A 20,052-nucleotide genomic window follows, 5' to 3' on the forward strand; every position below is an offset into this window, starting at 1 on the left:
ATCTGTGGTAGATGAGTTGTACTTCTGTGGTAGATGAGTTGTATGTTTGTTGTAGATGAGTTGTATGTCTGTGGTAGATGAGTTGTATGTTTGTGGTAGACAGTTGTATATCTGTGGTAGAGAGTCGTATATCCGTGGTTGATGAGTTGTATATCTGTGGTAGACAGTTGTATATCTGTGGTAGACAGTTGTATATCTGTGGTAGAGAGTCGTATATCTGTGGTGGATGAGGTGTATGTTTGTGCTAGATGAGGTGTATATCTGTGGTAGATGAGTTGTATTTCTGTGGTAGATATGAAATGTCTAAAGACTATTCCTTGTTTGTAGATTCATTGTCAAATTGTTAATACTCATCAGACATAGTCTGAGAACAACATGGTTAGAGTAGAATACCTGTAAAGCAGGTATTTTAAACTAAGTCTATATGCAATTGTATTTTGATATAAAGAGTGAATGTGGCTTTGTGTACCTAGCAACATAAATTTATAAGAGAATAGCAGTTTTTGATCACAGATATACCTCGACTTCTATACCAATTGCCAATATTAAACACTTGGTAAGGGTTTGACAATGTCATAGCCATATGTGATATAAAATCACTCACGTTCTTTGCAAGTTAACCCATGGAACTGTTTAAATTCATGATGATGGCTCTGAAATAGTCATGGCCTGATATTGTGTTGAGCGCGTTTTTCGCCCAACACATTCTTTTTGTTTTTCTCACAGATGCAAAACTAGTTCTACAAGGTCAAAACCTGCACTCTAAGTTCATTGGTTGAATGGTAAGCTAGGCATGATAATATTTGTTACTATATAATTAAGGGAATTGTTTTCTTAAAATATCAAATGTTTTTTAGATTAGAACATAATTTTTTAATATACAAGTTCTCTTTAGTAGAATATATTAACAGAAGAATTTAATCCTGTTTACTGATTTAAACACTCAACATAAAAAAACACGCTTTCTTTTATCTTCTGCAGCCCAAGTGTTATGGCTTGCTTGTGGGATGTGACGGACAAGGATATTGACAGGTTCACCAAGAGCATACTCAACAGTTGGCTTCTGGCTGGTGGAAACGGTAGCCTTCTCGACTGCATTGCAGCAGCGAGACGAGCATGCAAGCTCCAGTATCTTGTCGGCTGCGCTTCTGTGGTTTATGGACTTCCTGTCTCGTTACGGACTAACAAATAATTGTTTTGCCTTTGGTGCTAGTGTCAGTCTTAAACGCTTCTGTATTTTAGTACTAATGCTAATCCTTACATGTGTTCTCATGTCATTCCGTATTTGCATTCTTTCCATATTTTCGTTAAAACCATAAAAATCAATTATTTTATGTCTAATGTAACTGTTATATCAATAATTATTAAAGGGGTTAAATATTATCAGTGCACTGTAGCATTACACAATTTTGAAATATTTTTCAACTTTCTATGATTAGTTGTTGAAATTGGGCAGCAAACATGTTCTTTGAGAATTTCAGAAGTTTGATTCATCGGAATCTCTAAACTAAACTAGGCTCATCCAGTTATTTCTGCAATGACTGGCTAGTAAACCTTCAGCTCCCAAAGGCGTGTGGAATAACTAGCCATGTAGCAAAAGTAGTTCTTAACATTGAGTTCATTTAGTTGAATTCACAGGCCTAGTAGATGCGTTAGATATCTGCTGGCTGGGTAACATGACTAGCGACTCTGGCATGTCTCTTTATAGTGTAGAGCCCATTTGATAAATGAGATAGCAGAATGACAAGTTTAAGCCACTTCACAAAAATATTTGTTGACACGCTGAGACAAGTGATTTGCACTCACAAATTATGATAAATTAACATTCATGATTTATAGTCTAGGCGAGAGTTGAGCTGAATGTTTAGCTTGGCAATAGAACAGTGAGTTAGTTATAATTGTCTCTTTGATAGACTTGATAACACGGTTTAGTTGATAAATTGCTATGGATCTTGTTAGACATGGAATTTAATCCTTCAGAGTTGAGCATGTTTTTAAGTAGCTGTGTACTGAAATATAGTCCTATGCAAAAATGGTATGCTACTGTCTTATCTGATGATATATAGCAATGCACACCTACAGATTAATATTACTATTAAAAATGCAGCGATTAAAAAAATTTTCAAGCAAAAACTTGTAGAATAACTACTTTTAAGCGTAAATGCTGTCCATCCGGTTTGCTTCCTACAGATCTGCGGTAAGCAGAATATATAAAAGATCTAGTTAAAATATGGATAACAGCAAAAAGATTTCACATCAATTCAATTATAGACATTGAGCCTATATTTGTTAAATGGTTATTAAATAAGTTAAAGTCTATGATAGCGGGTCATGATATATACATATATTAGATGCATTGTGAACTGTTCAACATAGATATTTACTTTATGTTGAACAGTTCACAAGCACAAAATGCTCATGCTGGAAACTTTCTATATCCAACTTGAAATACTGAGAGTCTGTCGTTTTGAGAGCTGTGCAAGACGGGAAGCGAAAGAGGGAAGAAAAATAAGGCGATAAAATATTCATAGTTTACCGATTGAGTACCATCACGATCAACTCAGAGACACTAAAATCTAGCAAAAAGAGATACAACATTAAAAGGAGTGCTGACAGGTTATACGAATTAACTGCATCCGCTCAATCAACCACTCTGTTATCCTTGGTTTACCGTATATACAAGCTGTTAAGCTGGTTAACAAAAAGCTTGTTCATTTGTTTCATTTTATCCCTTGACTTGTATTTGCTTAAGAAGTCATCTCCTCTCTTTCAAGCCTCTTCGAAAACAGTTACTCATATTCATACTACTTCACAGTATCAATCTGGAGAAAGTGAACTGGGTGAAACAATTGCGTAGCGGTTATTTTCAAATTCTTTATAGATATCTCGGTGATTTCGAGCGAGCTGATATATTTATTTGAATTAGCTTGTTGACCCACCTTTTATCTCATCACGCAAACCACATTGTCTTAAGGCTTATGTTGATAACCACATTTGCAGCCTCACTCGTCACAGTTGTTCACAAAACAAACTTTTCACATTGGTGGAAATGCTCTGCCATTATTATTCAGCCTGTTTGTGAAGAGGGTTTTATGAAGTAACTTTATGTACCCAAATGTAGCAAAGTAGATAGAGCTAAGCTCTGGTAACTCTTAAATTAGCTTGTAGAATAAATTGGGTAATTTTATATAGTTGCTAAAATTGGTTGCTAAGCAGGAGAGAGAAGACTTAGCTGGAGCGAATGGCGCAGTGTGTTATACAAGACATTCGTAACGTGTCATACATATTTGTTAGACACTCGTTGCTCTCCATGATGCTTTCTAACGGATGTTCTTTATCTCAGCACTTCACTATGTTGACCTTGTTCTATCATTTAAGTGACTTGAATCACTCACTGTGTATAGCAATTATATCTATAAACTATATATACTTTTATTAGTCAGTCCATAATAAATTTTAGAAAAAAAATGTTTCACTCATGGCGCTACTAAAAATAATAAAATGGTGTAATAAACACAAAAACATACATTTATGTGAGGAAAACATGAAACTGCTAAGCTTATGTATACATCTGATCTCTTATGACTAAATATTAAGAGAATTAGCACTATAATTGTTGAGTGCACCTTTTAGTGAGTACAAAATACAATCATCACTACATGGATATCTGATACTTGAGAATTGAAATATTTCAGTTATGTATGAAGGAGTTAAACCATTCTGTATTTTGAATCCAGCAATGTTAGTAAAATAAGTTAACATATCTGCCAAAGGGAGAACATCTACTGTTCTAAACAAAAACATAGACAGCACAAAATAAGGTGTAGCAATTGTAAACTACAGTGACCACAAGTTGCAATGCAGTCTTTTTGACTTGGCACATTCATATTGAACATAAAACCATTTAGCGAGTAACTGCATACTGTGTACTTGACTGCATACTTGAGATCATTTACATAGATATTGTACACCAAGCATAGCAATTTTCATTTAGTAAGTTTTTGATAATAAATGATTGTAATTTCACAGATAACGTTTCAGATCAAGTAGTTCAAAATTATGGCGTGTGCATTCTAAATAATTCTGCTTAGCTGGGCATATGCCTATATTCATTCATGGCTATACAAAAGCTCGATGCGTCAGAGCAAGTCGATGAAAAGTTTATCATTATTGACTTGCCAATTGAGTGCCGGCTGCAGCGATGAAAAGGCTGAAATTGCGTGTAGTATCCGTATTGCTAGTTACAGCACTGGTGTATATAAAGCTTTTCCAGCACACATCCTTGACAGATGATGAAGTTCATCCGGTCGCACCAAGGAATAGTCACTCTGGCACCTCGAAGTTGATATTAGCATATACGAATGTCTATGGCAGAGAGTTTAACATAACAAGTTATGGAAGAACTGGGTATGAGATGAATCGCGAAGCAAATCCTTTGGCTAGCTGTGAGTATCGATGCGAATGGAGTACTAACAAAGAAGACTACACCAGGAGCGACGCTGTGCTCTTCCATCTCTATAATAACCACAAGAATAAAGACTTCAGGCTGGCTCATCTGCCCAAGAGATTCAGTTCTCAGCAGAAATGGATATTCATGGCACGTGAGCCCCAAGCGTTCTATTACCCTGAACAACTGAAACTTTTAAACGACTCATTTAATTTAACAATGACATTTCAATCGGATTCCGACGTGGTTATTCCATATGGAACTTTCTGGCGACATCCGACAGCGTCTCAAGCTTACAAAGCTTCTATGAAGCTGGACTACTTGTCAGGAAAGACCAAGCTCGTCGCTTGGCTGGTAAGCAACTGTAAGACAAGCAGCAGGCGAGAGGAGTTTGTTAAACAACTTCAACAACACATTCCTATCGATGTCTACGGTAAATGTGGCAACTTGACTACAGATACGAACAGCGCCAATGGCTTTAGAGATGAAATTGCTAAGAAATACATGTTCTATATTGCTTTTGAAAACTCGGACTGTGACGATTATATATCAGAAAAGTTCTGGAACAGTCTACACATAGGGATTATTCCAATAGTGCGTGGCCAACGAGGAAAATACAAGAAATTTGCTCCGCCGAATTCGTACATACACGCTGATGCTTTTGTAGCTCCTGAACTTCTTGCTAATCATCTTAAAGAAATCTCAAAAAACTCGACCTTGTTTCACAAATATCATGAATGGAGAAGGCATTACGATGCCAACTATAAGTTTTTTACAACCAATTCTCGGTGGATGTGCGATCTGTGTGATAAAGTACACAACTCAAAACCTCAAACTGTTAACATCTACAATCATTTTAGTGAAGATAGTCGATGTTTCACCTATTTGGACCACCGGGGTAGGGACCGGTATGATGAACACGTTGAAGATATTAGCTAGTATTGTCTATCTGTAAGCAGATGATTGGTGGCTTCACCGTTACTAACATATGATTAACTACTAGCTACTAACCAACCAATTCATCTACTTATCAAAATCTTATTGTCCTTCCCTTTGCTGCTTTTTTTCTAAGCTTTAAATTAAATGAAGATTTGAAGACCTTACTTTACCTTATGCAATAACTTTAATCCATAGCTTCTTGAACAAAAATGGGATGAAATCATGCCTAAATGATTTATAGGAAGAAAGAACCTTCCTATTAAAACTTAATGGATGTTAGCCGTAACAAACTCAGGTAAAAAAGAAACAGTATTTAACCTACAAACGAGCTGAAATATGTATGCTATGAGAAATACGATATGAGATATAAAATAATAAAGACAGGAGACAAGATGCAGGCTGAATAGGTTTCACATTTTATCTGGTTACAGTCAACTAGTCAAGGCGTGGACTTACAGAATTCTATAATTTTATTAGTTCATCATGATAACTCTATATTAAGCAAGCCGCACCAAAGTTATCAATATTTTGTGGTCGGAGTTTTTTTAGCTTAAATGAGACGAAATTTCCTCAACTTTTTACATACGGTAGTACATGGACACTGAAGTTTAGGTGGTTGGTTTGCTGGAATAGAGAGAAGCTACTAGGCACCGCGGAAATGAATGACCTAAAAATTACAATGAGTTTCGTTCAAGGACCTCGCACTATAGGCACCTATAGACTGAGTTATTCAATTGCATTTATTGCAGAATCCCTACTGCATGGCTAATGCCCTGCTGGGTAATTTTCACAGTGCAAACTATTTAGTGATCATTCCATCTAATCCGCCTTTTATGAACTAAAAAGTTTCATTTCAAATCGTGCTTTCAGTAATGACATAAGAATTGCATAGCCTACTTTGCAGTCTATAATAACTTAAAAGGCTGTGTTTATGTGGTATTTGTAGGTCAGCAACGTTTTATATCAGGTAGCAGACAGCTTATCTCTCAACAGCTTGGATCACTTTATATATAAACATAGAATAGCAAATATTTTAGATGCGATTGTTAATGGTAAACAGTGTGAGCACATCTTTAAGGGCTCTTACTTCAACTAGTAGTATCATCTGTCCACACGCTGGTAATCTTGGTAATCTTTTGTTAAATGCGATAAGTATAGGCTATCTGTGAAAATATTTCGATGAGTGAGGTTGTATGAAAGTGTAAACAGAAGCCATCGTGTTCAAATACATCCTATTTGAGCCATGTTGGAGAGGGATTCCAAACTACGGCGTTTTTGGGATGGCTGCGATTAATTGTTCGTTTTTGAGCTTTTAAGAGCTTGTAATCACATTTCCACATATGTTGCACCTACAACACAACAGAGTAAGACATGGTGAACCTTTTGATATTAAATAACTGTAATGTAAATTTTGTTGCAAGTCAACCTTTAAACAAAGGCATTTGCAGAGATACAATGTTAGCCTGAATAACTGAAAGATGCTTGATTGCATCAGTGTTGTCATCTTATGACAAAACAACCAAACTGCTTAGAAAAACAACATAAAATATGATAACCAAACCAGAGTTTTGTTTTGACTCAAATGGAAGGTATAAATATATCACAGGAGTTCACATTATGTATAGTATACAGAAGGTATGCATGACCCAATGTTGGAGGTGTGCATGACCCTACGCTGGAAGTGTGCATGACCTTATGTTGGAGGTATGCATGACCCTATGCTGGAGGTATGCATGACCCTATGCTGGAGGTGTGCAAGATCCTATGCTGGAGGTATGCATGACCCTATGCTGGAGGTGTGCAAGATCCTATGCTGGAGGTGTGCATGACCCTATGCTGGAGGTATGCATGACCTTATGTTGGAGGTATGCTTGACCCTATGCTGGAGGTATGCATGACCCTATGTTGGAGGTATGCATGACCCTATGCTGGAGGTGTGCATGACCCTATGCTGGAGGTGTGCATGACCCTATGCTGGAGGTATGCATGACCTTATGTTGGAGGTATGCATAACCCTATGCTGGAGGTATGCATGACCCTATGTTGGAGGTGCACATGAACCTATGTTGGCGGTGTGCATGACCCTATGTTAGAAGTATGCATGAATGACTACACTAAATAGTGATTTAGTGCAATGATATACAGCCCCCATGTGAGGGCTGTATATCATTGTTTAGTGTAGACACCTAGTAGTTTGAGCTTTTGTAAATTTGACACCAAGTAATGGTGAGCTTTTGTAAAAGCCTATCTAAGCATACAAGCTTGTCAATGATGTATGCCTTTCTCATCTAGCAATTTCCAATGAAGCTATAGTTTTGCCTTTCTCACTGAAGTCTTTTAGCCATAATAGGTTTTTCAACTTAACAGCCTACAGTTGCAGAAAATCTCTAAACATATCCCCTCAACTTTTTCATATCCGCAATGTGCGATTCTTCACCCCAACATTAACTTTCAAATCTACTTTTGGATAAATTTTGAAAACTGACAACATGATGGGTAAGTGCAATCCATTTCATATCTTATATTATGACCAATTTTCTATGATCAAGTATTTCTTCTTTTTCAGCTAAAACTGGCAGTTGTCAGTGTACTACCGACAGTTGTCAGTCTACTACCGACAGTTGTCAGTCTACTACCGACAGCTGTCAGTGTACTACCGACAGCTGTGAATCAGGAACCTAAATATTTTTTTAGCATAATGTGATCGTAATATTCCTCTGTGGGTTGTAAGCTGGCGCTTTAATGAATAACAATTTCTATATTTCTACGACTTGTTGCAGCCTTCATTTTGACAAAGTTTGCTAGTCATGCCCCTAGTTGGTAAGATCCCATAGCGCAAGCATCTTATTTTTTAGACTTCTCTATATGTTGTAATGATAGATAATGCTAGATAATGCATAAATAATCCGTAGATAATGCTAATGGCTCAAAATTAAAAGATCAGATCTACAGATCTACAGATAAGATCTGTATAACTTAGACCAAGCGTTTTAAAAGTTTTATGACCAAATAAATCGCAAAAGTATTTGTGCAACTACTGAACAGAAAGAAAGCATAGACAAATCAAATCAGTAGAAAGCCTATGTTTTAAGTATGTTTATGTTGGTGAAAAGTCTTAATGAACATTTTTGACATAGAAAGTTTTTGAGATACTTATGATGTGAAGTGTAATAAACTTCTCTAACACAAACAAAATAACAGTGAATGAATTGATAATACAACTACTGCGGGGACGGGGTCAACAATTTTCTACATAAGCGTAATTTTAATCTCTTATAACCAAACATTTTTATTCATCTCATTTTCTTTCATTATGTTAAACAACATATCATTTTTGCAATCTCTAGTTTGCTATCGGCAAACATCGTAATCACTGTACAGGTATGTAACCGTGTCATCCCATTATTCCACTAATCTGCTGAGTGAACTTGCATTAATACCTAGTGCTTAAATAATGGGAATAGAAGCTGTTAAAAATCTGCAAGGCATTTCAGAAACAAATGTCGATTAGCTGTTCAAATCTTTTGCTTTTTTATAACACCAATTGAATGTGAGGAGACATGTTATGCTATAAATCAGGTAGTAAATTCATTATTTATAACCACTAATAATAATGATGACAATGTAATAACTATGTCATTATCAAGCTGAGAAATATCATGTCATAATCCGACTAAAATACATGTAATGCAGTCGCAACCTCTTTCAAAATAAAGGAAAATTTACTCTCCTTCCAAATTGCTCAGCTGTTTTAATTATGGTGCAGAACTCCCATTGAGTGGCAAGATACCTACTTGTCAAGGCGTGGTCACAAAAAATGTAAAAACTTTTGCAGAAGCCGCTTCTTCTTGTCAATGACTGACGAGAAGAACCTAGGAAAACTGAGAGTTTCAGGGAAAAGAAAACTATTACCGTTATACAATGCAATGCACGTAGGGTTTTCACGAATTGTGTTATCATTTCAGTTCTGCATATTTTTACCTAATAAAACTACCTAGCTAGCAAGAATAGTCTGCATTTATAACATGATTCTGATAGCTTATAGATTGATGAGATGTTATTGGTTGATTCGTAATCCAAAAAATGCTATATTATACATGTAAGTTGACGCAAGAACCAAAACATAGCTACCTATAATACAACATACCTCATTTTCCCCAGAATATCATTGTTTTTTGCTTGCTGTCAATGCTAACATACCAAATACATGTTTGCTTATTGCCTATTAATTTTTTAATACATGCGATTGCTTTCAATTTAGTAACTGGTTTTTGTCTTGTGCACAAAACTTTTTTCAGTATTGGTTATGAAGAGTTGCATTACCAGACGTCGTTTTGGGGTGAGTTCTTTACCTTTTTATAAATTATTTGGGTATGGCACAAAATATGGCATGGTTGTTTGCTGCAATATTAACACCATAAAAAATTGCAGCAAAATATAAAGTTTCAACTTAAGTGGAATGGTCGTGTTTGTAAAGTGTGTCTATTGTTAAAGAACAAGCCCGATTTACTAAAAAAGTATTGTTAGAGTTGTCCACTCCATCGGTAAGAAAAATGTAACTCCAATAATATGCGTAGATAATCATCCGTGAATATTTTAACCTAGCGGTATGCTGACAGCATTATCCGGTTGTCATGTCAAATAATTGACACTTCCGTTTGAGCCCAAGCGGTGAAATACACACTGTTAATACATTTATGGTATATGCCAAACACATCCAAATACGTAGCGATTTTGAAATTAGGTAGCACCTTGGATTTAGACGAGTTTATACGACAGCTATCTAAGGCTGGTCATCAATATGGTTTTAAATTATCTGCAAATTTCAATGACGAAAACAATACTTGGCTACTAAATGCATTGCTACAAGTGCAGTATTAATTAGTTTTTGGAAGACTTTCATAACATCTTGTGGCTTGTGCTGTTAATGTGCAGCAACATTTTATCAAAGCAAAGGAAGTACGACATAATTGATGAGAGAAAAATCAACAGTTAAGAGCAACAACACATAGACAGCAACTTAACGACTTGATAATAAACAGTGAGTGTTATATTGAAGACAGCTGGAAATGTATTAGTGGAACAAAGCCATTTGGTGTCTACATCCCAACTGCATAACACATACACAAAGACATGATCACCAATGTTGCAAGATTGATGCAATTTAAAGTTTTTCGATTTTTTTGTGAATGCACAGCGGTATAGCATTTTCTGTAGGTTGAGACAATTCTGGTGGAGCTGGCCATGATAAATCTATTGAGCAGGTGGTTTGGCAGCAGCCGCCTCCTTAGCTTGATGAGCTTGTAACACCACCACCGCCTCATCAACCTGTAAGAAAAACAACGGCATAAAAACCTTGAGTTTTTCGGTCTCATGAACAACTGATTGTAAAAGAAATTGACGTTACAAAAGAAAACATCATTTTTCGCAAGTTCGCTTGTGCTAAAGGTGTGAAGAATATCGACAATTGTACCTTGGCTTTCAGCGACTCCTGTGATTCCAACATGTGTAGTAACTCGGCATTGTCTATCTCAAGCAGCATGCCAGTGATTTTGCCAGCCAAATCAGTATGCATAGTAGCAATGAGTGGGAAAAGCCGCTCTCCCAACATTTGTTTCTGCTCGGCAGGAGGGGCAGAGGCCAGCATGGCAGCGGTTAAGGGCTCCTGACCAGGCACAACCACAGCCTATAATAAATACAATAGAACGAAACGTACAAGCAGATATTGCAACTAATTATACTCTGCAGCACATGATCACATGGACATATACAAATATAGACAGACACTTGAACACTTACAGACTGTGGAGCTGGGGTTACAGGTTGGTTCCTGGTAACAACAGTCGAGTACTTGTTGTAGGGAGTGCGAGCAGTTGCCTGAGGCTGAGCCTGCTGTTGAGGTATAGTTTGTCTCGCTGGCTGCTGAGCAGCAGGAGCCTGAGCCCGCTGCTGACTCGCTCCAGTCGTTTGGCTCGTTATCGGTCTTGCGGTATTACTCGGGGGCTGTCTCAACTGTGGACCTCCTTGAGGAGCAAATCTTGGTTGCACTTGGGCAGGCCAGCGTGGTCGAGTTTGAGCGACTGCAGCTGTTGGCGCATGCATATATCCTCGTGGTTGTTGCATAGTTGGTATGTAATAGTTACCTGACAACAGATATAAATATATAAACCGATACAATAAACCAATTTATTACTTTTCGGTAAAGTTTATCTTGGTATAGACTAGTTTTTCCTACTACAACGATTGCCTTACACAATGCGAGATTTGGCTCGACAGTCACACAGCCTTGTGCAATTACCAATAGCACTGGCACCTGTGTAATAGCATACAATGCAGAGCTACTTTTAACTAAAGCTGGTAGCAGCTAAAATCAGCTTTCAAACAACGTCGACACAAAGCTTTGAGCTTTGTTGAGCTTTTCACTAATGACTATTTATATGTATATTATATATATATATATATTATTATATTATATTTATATGACAATTTACCGTACTTTTCGGACTACAAACCGCACCCCTATAAAAGCCGCATCTGCTTTATTTTCCAAAAACCGATAATAAAACAATACATAGGCCGCACCTTTGTATAGGCCGCACCTTTGTATAGGCCGCACCTTTGTATAGGCCACACCTTTGTATAGGCCGCACCTTTGTATAGGCCGCAGAACTCAGGACGGTGCTTTTTAACACGGCGGCAACTTTGCTGTTTAAAACGGAACAGCGTCTAACGGCTCTGTTTCGTATTAACCGATGCTTGTTAACCTAGTGACTAACGGAACAGCATTAGGTTAGGCATCGTATTTTCATTTATCGCCAAAGGCGCACTAACCGTAGATTATGGTTCATGCGCCCTAGCAGTCAAAGAAAAAGCCACAGAAAAGCCGCACCTTTATATAAGCCGCATGGCTCAAATCATCAGAAAAAAGTAGTGGCTAATAGTCAAAAAGTACAGTACTCGTAATATTTAAAGCAGATATCTTCACTACGATCGGCAATGTATTTCATCAGCGAGTGTAGCCAGGACTTACAGTTATTCTTTACGATTTAAGGTATTGGAAAATGGCATTGAAAATTCAATTAAATAGTTTTTGCGCTTTTTGATATTTTTAGTCGAGTAGTGTTTCTAAACCGAGTTTAAATTGATTAATGAAATTCACTTTCTTGAAGAAAGTTTGAAAATTGTTTACAATTTTGATAGATTGACAATAATTATCAAAGACAAAGCACTTTCATGCTTTAGCCATTTTTACAACTTGGCAAAGATGAAATGTATTTTTAACTAAAATGTTGGTAAGGTATTCGATTTCCATAATGGCAAATAAAGATTTTTTATAAGATTTAGAAATGTGTAGCAGTAACAGCACAACCTTTAAGTAGTTTGGTTGCTAATAAAAGAAAAAAAAAACCGATGAAAAAGCCAAACTTCCAATGGCAACATAGGGTGAAACAATGCTGCTCTGGCAATTAACATAAACCAAATATGTGTACATAATCAACAACCGACAGGCTGAACCAAATGCAATGTGTGGTGTTTGTTTCATTTCATCACGAGAAGAAAAATGTGGAAAACACTTGAATGATGGGATATCTGAGAATGATGAGACCCAAGTACACCTATGTAGTCACAGATAATTGGGACAGTGGACACTAAGTTGGGCAAATGTGACCATTTGTTGTTTTATCTTTTACCATTTTTAAAATTAGGAATACAAGTGGTCCTAAGTCAAATATATAATATTGAAAAATGCTAAAACCTTGGCAAATAATCATAAGCATCAAAATTACTAATCCCTCTAATCTCATGAAAATTTAGTGGCAAACTATTCCAGAATGTAGCGCTGCTATTTGAAAGGTGTTACTAAGTTACTACTGGTGTTACTACAGCCAGTTTTCGAACAGTAATATATCTTTTGCACCCAACAACTCAACCTCAGCCCACCAAATTCTCGACAAGCAAAGCCTGCAATTAAATGCTTCATAAGCAGTGAAATGAAAGTCATACTTATTGCAAGTAGTTGGCTGGCCCAGAGAGATGGCAACCTTCAGCTGTACACTCATTCGAGTATAACTGCTCAAGAAACTCAACAGTACTAATGCATGATTTACTCATGCAATGGTCAGACTGAGCGCATAGCACAGTTGGCTCCATGCGAATGGCAACCGACATGGAAGGAAGTAACAAAAGATGCTACAACCTCACAAGGCAAAACCCTCCATAGTACATATTTAACTACACGACCAACCTGATGGGAACATGTTGATTCCTCCTGGCTGTAGACGGATGCCTGACATCTTCTGCATATACTGAGCAGCAAGATGAGCTTTTCGGTCTTCCTTGCGTTGCGCAAGAGCTACATACAATGGCTTGGAGACAATTATCCGCCCATTCATTTCTGTTACTGCCTTAGTGGCTTCCTCAGGAGCACTGAAGCACACAAATCCAAATCCCTTGCTTGCCGCTGACTCATCCCGCATCACCTGGAATCAAGGGTAGATACGTTGACCAATTAATAGGAGGTTACACACTTAAAATACTTAGGCTGAGTTGCTTGCACGCACGCACACATATGCAAGCAGACATGCCTGGCACCGCCCGGGTGAAAAAAACAACTCTAATTTTGACATTTTATTCTAATAATTTTCATGCATACAACAAAGAAAAGATATAAATAGCAAATTAAATCATTTTCTAGTCTATCAAAAGTTTTTAATAAAATTAAACCAAATTGAAGAGTTATAAATGTTTTGCTGCTAATTTTTAAGGTATGAAAAAAGTAGGGAAAGGTAAAATTCTTGCATTTTGCAGAAAAGAGTTTTAGTTCAAATTTTGTTATAGAGAAAGGATATGTAAGCCATTTCGGCCAAAATATGACATTTTTGCTTATATAAAAAATTCAGAAACAAGTTTAAAAATCCACAATTTTTGGATTTTTTGTTGAGCTAAAAATTTGATAAGACTTTGGTACCACTGTCTATAAGCAAATGGCATTAGGTAGACAATTGATATAAATTGGGACATATTTTATTATGAACTGTCCAAATTGAATATTTTTTAAATTTCAGAAATTTTTTAAAATTTCAACTTTTCAGAATGTTGATTATTCATATTTAAATCTCAGTCTGTCGTCGTTGGGAATGTCCAGCTATAGCTATCAGTATCTAGCAATGATGAATCAGTATCGTAGAAGATTTGATCTCACAACCTCACTTTCACCAGGCGATAACCTAACCAATTAAGCTACACAAGATGCAATGGATGTATGTATTGGCGATAGAGTCACTATCTGGGTTAAAATATGCATAGCAGTCGTGTTACTAGTTTGCTCTCACAGCTCTTATTAGTTAGCAGTACAGATACTAGCTTGCTCAAATTAGCCATTGGTATGTGCCAGGCAACTACATTACCAGCCACTGTTTATAAGTTGTTTATTAATACTTGTGCAATGCCGGAAATTTGGCTAAGATTTAAATATACATGAAAAAGAAGGGTGTGGTTGATGAATGACCCAACATTGCATGAAAATATTTTGTTGTAGTTCATAAACCTATGTATCATCATATTTTCCATATACAGTGCACCCTCCAGATACGTATGCAGGGGTATAGAAACCATAGCAATTCCCTGGTAAAATTTTATATAAGTGCTGTACATATTAAAAATCAGTAACAAAATAGTACGTTGACCATAGTAACTATAGTTACCTATAGTAAATTCATTGTATTTAGTGGTTATGACCTGCTATAACACGTAACATCATGTACCGCAGCGAGATCTTGCCTTCAAGACAGATGTACATAACATAAACTTTGAATTCATCTCAAATAAGTTTAGCTTACATAATACACACACTTGAAGCTAAGCTTTAGTATGTTTCTTTTACTAAAATTCAACTTTTATTACTAAAATCTTATTATTTATTTTTTTCAACCTAATTCGACAAGAAAACCCAAACAATGCTATTTTCATATGAAGTGAATCATTGTTGGCAGGTTAATGGAAGTTGTCTGACCTTTGGTAGACAACTAGACATTTAGTATGAAGGGATTGCAACCCAACTTTGCTACTGGATTTACAATATCATAGTTTTACACGAGAACCGATGAAATCAGAGAAATTGGTCATCGTGTCTCTTTCAGGCAAATGTGCAAATATTTCGACGAAGAGCATTTTGGAGTCTTGTTATTTTGACGTACGCAATAGGCACGCCGGACTGCCTATACTACCTATAGTGCCGGACCGGTATGTATAGATACATAGACCATAGCGTCAACCTGCATATTGAAGAAGTGATGGAAGAACCAACCTTAGCACTTGTGATATTTCCGTACTGTGAGAACTCCTTACGAAGCCGCTCATCATCGATATTATCATCAAGGTTCTTCACATACAAATTAACACCCTGATATCGGTTAATTCTCTCCATCTTTAGCCTTTCAAATCTGTCTCTCAGTTCTGCCTGTCTCTCTGCTTTTTTTTGTGCTCGCCCGACATACAGTTTACGACCCTGCAAGTGAGAATATGTTAGTTCTAATAAGCCAGTTAGTCATCTGTAGCCATGTGGATTTAATAAACTAAAACATGAATGCGGGACGATAACGACTGGCCATCCATGGAAAAACCTTGTGATCTATTAATAACTAATCTTTTAAAAGCATTTTATTGAAGATTTTAGCAAGCTTAGTATGGCTACATGATACAATTTTGAAATTCACAATTGACTCCATCCATTATCTCTCTCAAACCATTACGCATTAGCAACTAGGATGCGGTGATGATCAAGCTAACGCAACTAATATTGATGAAGCACCAAAACCCACCAAAGTCTCATCGCCGTTCATTTCTGTTACGCACTCCTCCGCCGCATCAGCCGTTTCAAAACTGACAAAGCCGAAGCCTTTTACTTTACCATCTTCACCAGTCATGACCTTAGCCGAAACTACAGTTCCATACTTGGTGAAAAGCTCTGTCAGCTGCTCATCATTCATCTCCTCGGGCAAATTTTTCACATACACATTGGTGAATTTCTTCACCTTGTCTCCCATCTGCTCTATTCTCTCTTTGCGTGACATAAAACGCCCTACAAACCTAGAGAAGCAATAAAAGATTAATGCAGTAAAACCAAAAGATATAGCAGGAGTGAAAGTAAAGGTGGAGTGAAAATATTGCCTGACATAAAACAGTAGGGGATATGAACATCCTACTTACACTTTCTTATCATTCAACAACATTCCGTTCACCTTTTCAATGGCACTTCTCGCTGCTTCCTCCGTTTCAAAATGTACGAAGCCATATCCTTTTGAGCCATTATCATCTGTGACAATCTACAAATGTGTAATACTCTTCTACATACGTGGACAAAGAAAGCAGAGAGTCAAAGGTGAACAATAGTATGTAGGTATGCATAGGCATGTACTGAACAGATAAGATTGAACAATTCTAATGGAAATCATTGCAGAATTGAGCTGCGAGTTGACGCTATCGATTATCTAAAAGCTATTTAAATATCAAGCTTCATAAATGTACAGATGCACATATAAAGAACTTAAGTTTAATCATCACCCGGCATGATCAAGACAAAAATTGAAATGTTTTGAATTTTCACAATTGTTATTAATATCAATAATGAATGTTTGGTAAACTGCAGTCCGCAGGGAAAGTACATTTATGCACACAAGCAATCAAATGGCAGTTAACTTAAATAGCATGAAAATGCTTACGAGGGGCTTTAGTACTATAAACAAACCATCCGAAATAAAATGTGATTACATTTGAAGTACGTGATCAAAGTAGGTAAAGAGAGTGCAAACTAATACAAACTAACTGGAGCACAATGCAACATCATCCCATCTTGCAACATCACCAACAGGTGTGCTTTTCTTGGCCCTCATATTCATACAACAATAACCACAAAATCTTCAAATCTTACTTTTGTACATAATAGTTATAGTGGTACAATATAAATATATACTTGTAGCCAAGAATTTATCGTGTGCTATGTATTGAATATTAACAACATTGTAATAGCTTTAGTGGAGGATGGCAAGCTTACTTAGAGTTAGTTGGTAATTAGCCTTGTCAATCCTGTTATTTCGCAATCAAAAAATGCGTTTTACAGTAGAACAAGTTATCCATAACAATGTATAACAAGCAAGACTACATCGAGCTTCTGCAATAACGGATAGACAATCTCTGGGTCAACTTGCACACCTATCTTAAAGCTAATCTTGTTTGTACCTATGGCCAAGCATTTCAAGAGACACCCTCACAAAATCTCCAAAATGTTTGAGATGTTAAGACACTGCATCAATATTTCAGCCTATGTCATCTGTAGCATCGAAGTTATGCCCTCAGCTGAATGGGACCCACATAGCAATTTCCCAATGCGCTTAGCCACCTCGTATATGAAACTTTATATTTTGAAACAAATTTAAACAAAAAAGTTGTACATCAACAGTAATGAGAACAGCATTAATATTTCATAAATTGTATGATTGCAATCGAGTTTGTTCGCTTCCCATTTACACAATTTCCAGTTTGATATATTGTAATGTAGTAAAATATGATTCCCACATAATTATTTCAGGTCTACTTGTTAACTTCTTTAGCAATTAAATTGCCTTTATCAAAAAAAACACAATCAACAAACGATTGCTAACACTTTTTGAACCTAATATTTAGTCCAACTATCAACAAATTCAAAATTTCTTTCAACAATTAATAGACATTCAAACCTGCCTTCAAGTTGATCTACTAGTATTGACCTGTCTGAAAATGCTAGCGTTTTTATGCTTTCAGCAGTAAAATATATACAAATGTATACTATGATGTTATCAGTGTTTAGCTATTTTGTACACAACAATGAAGTTAGAAATGTAAAAATTAACAACTAACATTATATAGGTTTGTAGTTACAGTTCTAAACAGCCATTAATAATGTAAGTTTGATTAAGAATTTTCATTATAAACAGCATGATAAATGAATGAGATGAATATGAGACTGTAGAACAAGTAATCACAATTACCTTGCAAGATAGGATGTTACCAAATGCAGAAAACGTATCATACAGCGCTTTGTTGTCAATCTGTTTGTCTAGATTCTTAATAAAAACATTGCCCACACCAGATTTTCTCAACGAAGGATCTCTTTGACTCCACATAATCCGACATGGTCGTCCCTTGATCGTGTCAAAGTTCATTGTGTCCAGAGCTCGCTCAGCTGAAAAAAAGGCAAAATGAGACACTTACCTATAAGGTGCCAACAAAGGATGGCCTTTTGAATGGTAACTGAAAACATAATGACAACTGGCTATATTAAAAATTTATAATCATACCAAACAAAAGCTAATGTAGCGATATAATTGTCTGACATGATTGACTGTAGACTAGCACACAGCTTCGCAAATGTAGCATTACATATAAAGAGCATCACATATTACAACTATCCATTTCAACTATTCACATATAAATTTCTGAACAGTTCATCTCAATTACATTTATACCTAAGATATTTTTCAAACGAGCAAAAATAACCAATTCATGCAATTGAAATTAATCAACATTCATATCTGTTAAAAGATAAGACAGAACTACATTATACCATCTTGGGGTTGTTGGAAATTGACATATGCATATCCTAACGATCTTCTTGTAATCATATCTCTGCAGACTCGAATGGATAGCACAGGCCCAGCGCTGGAAAATTTTTCAAACAACATAGCTTCTGTGACATCAGGATGAAGATCTCCAACATACAGAGATGCCATTGGGTAAGGTTGAGCATTAGACCCTGGTGCTGGTTGATTTGCCGAAGCCTGTGTTTGGGGTGCTGTAGCATTCATGTTTTTTGTTGTCTGCAACATAACAAGTTTTAAAATCACAAATTCATTGTAATTAATATGTACGATAAGTTTGATCCTTTAGCGTGAAGATGCATATATCGTCAAAAATTAGCGGCAAAACGAAAAGAAAAAATGGGCTTTAATAAACAGTTTAAAACTCGACACTGCTTATGTGAACTCGGTCACGTTAAAATAAGATATCATTTAAGCGATGCAAAATTATCGAACACAAGTCGAAATAAAATGCAGACAAACATTGAAAAATACAATGTTTGACAGCCTAATATAAAACCGAAACGAGATAATACTTACATAATATGTAGCACTATATACACACTAATAAAAGTAATCTCCGATATTACCGCTTATACGAGAGCAATGTACTGCTTTGAAACATTTTCATGTCAAGTATACGCCTATAAGATTTAACAACAGCCGTTATGTCCTTACACTTACCTTCTACGGTAATACAATATCTGATCTTGTATGTCTTATAGTTTTATAGGGATTTTTCAAATTTTTTTGTAAGCTTCGTACAAGCTTGGTGATTATCGAGTCGCCTCGTTGATCGCGCGTGACACGAAAGGAAAAAGACGAACAGACACTGCGCGACGTAACACGCAAGTCCATCTACTGAATTTGCATAACCTTACAAAAATAAAATTATATAAAATTACGCTAAATTTTAACAAAAAACTTAATATGTGTCACAACAACAAAAACAAAACCAATTTAGTTTTGCAACTTGTGAGGTGAACATTTTTTGCAAAATTGTTACGCGCAAGGTTGTGTGCCAAACCACAAACTAACTGATTTTCACACTAC

At 36.3% G+C, this 20,052-nt stretch overlaps 3 protein-coding genes across 3 annotated transcripts in view; 2 read left to right on the forward strand and 1 right to left on the reverse strand.

Moving 5' to 3' along the window:
• The window catches only part of LOC137403600 (separin-like), a 47,629-nt gene extending 46,161 nt beyond the window's left edge, over positions 1 to 1,468 (forward strand). Inside the window, exon 24 of the mRNA XM_068089569.1 lies at positions 982 to 1,468. Coding sequence (XP_067945670.1) covers positions 982 to 1,192 — 211 coding nt within the window. The 3' untranslated portion in view covers positions 1,193 to 1,468. The remainder of the gene's footprint in view (positions 1 to 981) is intronic.
• A 2,728-nt stretch (positions 1,469 to 4,196) lies between these two features.
• Positions 4,197 to 5,765, forward strand: LOC137406175 (4-galactosyl-N-acetylglucosaminide 3-alpha-L-fucosyltransferase FUT6-like). Its single transcript, XM_068092711.1, has one exon. The coding sequence runs from the start codon at positions 4,202 to 4,204 to the stop codon at positions 5,384 to 5,386; it is 1,185 nt and encodes a 394-aa protein (XP_067948812.1). The 5' UTR covers positions 4,197 to 4,201; the 3' UTR covers positions 5,387 to 5,765.
• Positions 5,766 to 10,310: 4,545 nt separating this feature from the next.
• Positions 10,311 to 19,814, reverse strand: LOC137385872 (polyadenylate-binding protein 1-like). The gene is made up of 10 exons (XM_068072450.1): positions 19,684 to 19,814; positions 18,987 to 19,239; positions 18,412 to 18,605; positions 16,595 to 16,710; positions 16,207 to 16,474; positions 15,693 to 15,893; positions 13,632 to 13,866; positions 11,186 to 11,529; positions 10,860 to 11,072; positions 10,311 to 10,714 (listed from the first exon to the last, which is right to left on the reverse strand). Exons 2-10 carry the CDS (start codon positions 19,225 to 19,227, stop codon positions 10,640 to 10,642), a joined length of 1,887 nt encoding a protein of 628 aa, XP_067928551.1. The 5' UTR covers positions 19,228 to 19,239; positions 19,684 to 19,814; the 3' UTR covers positions 10,311 to 10,639.
• Between the last annotated feature and the right edge of the window lie 238 nt (positions 19,815 to 20,052).

Source organism: Watersipora subatra, chromosome 1, assembly GCF_963576615.1.
Source record: "Watersipora subatra chromosome 1, tzWatSuba1.1, whole genome shotgun sequence".
Classification (NCBI taxonomy): domain Eukaryota; kingdom Metazoa; phylum Bryozoa; class Gymnolaemata; order Cheilostomatida; family Watersiporidae; genus Watersipora; species Watersipora subatra.

What these genes read in the sequence shown, in the direction of transcription:
- LOC137406175 (XM_068092711.1), top strand. Translation starts at nt 4,202, where the DNA reads ATGAAAAGGCTGAAATTGCGTGTAGTATCCGTATTGCTAGTTACAGCA.
- LOC137385872 (XM_068072450.1), bottom strand. Translation starts at nt 19,227, where the DNA reads ATGAATGCTACAGCACCCCAAACACAGGCTTCGGCAAATCAACCAGCA. An exon ending in GAAATATCACAAGTGCTAAG is followed by an intron (nt 13,867 to 15,692) that starts GTTGGTTCTTCC and finishes CCTTGATTCCAG; the next exon opens with GTGATGCGGGATGAGTCAGC. An exon ending in TAACCCCAGCTCCACAGTCT is followed by an intron (nt 11,073 to 11,185) that starts GTAAGTGTTCAA and finishes TATTTATTATAG; the next exon opens with GCTGTGGTTGTGCCTGGTCA.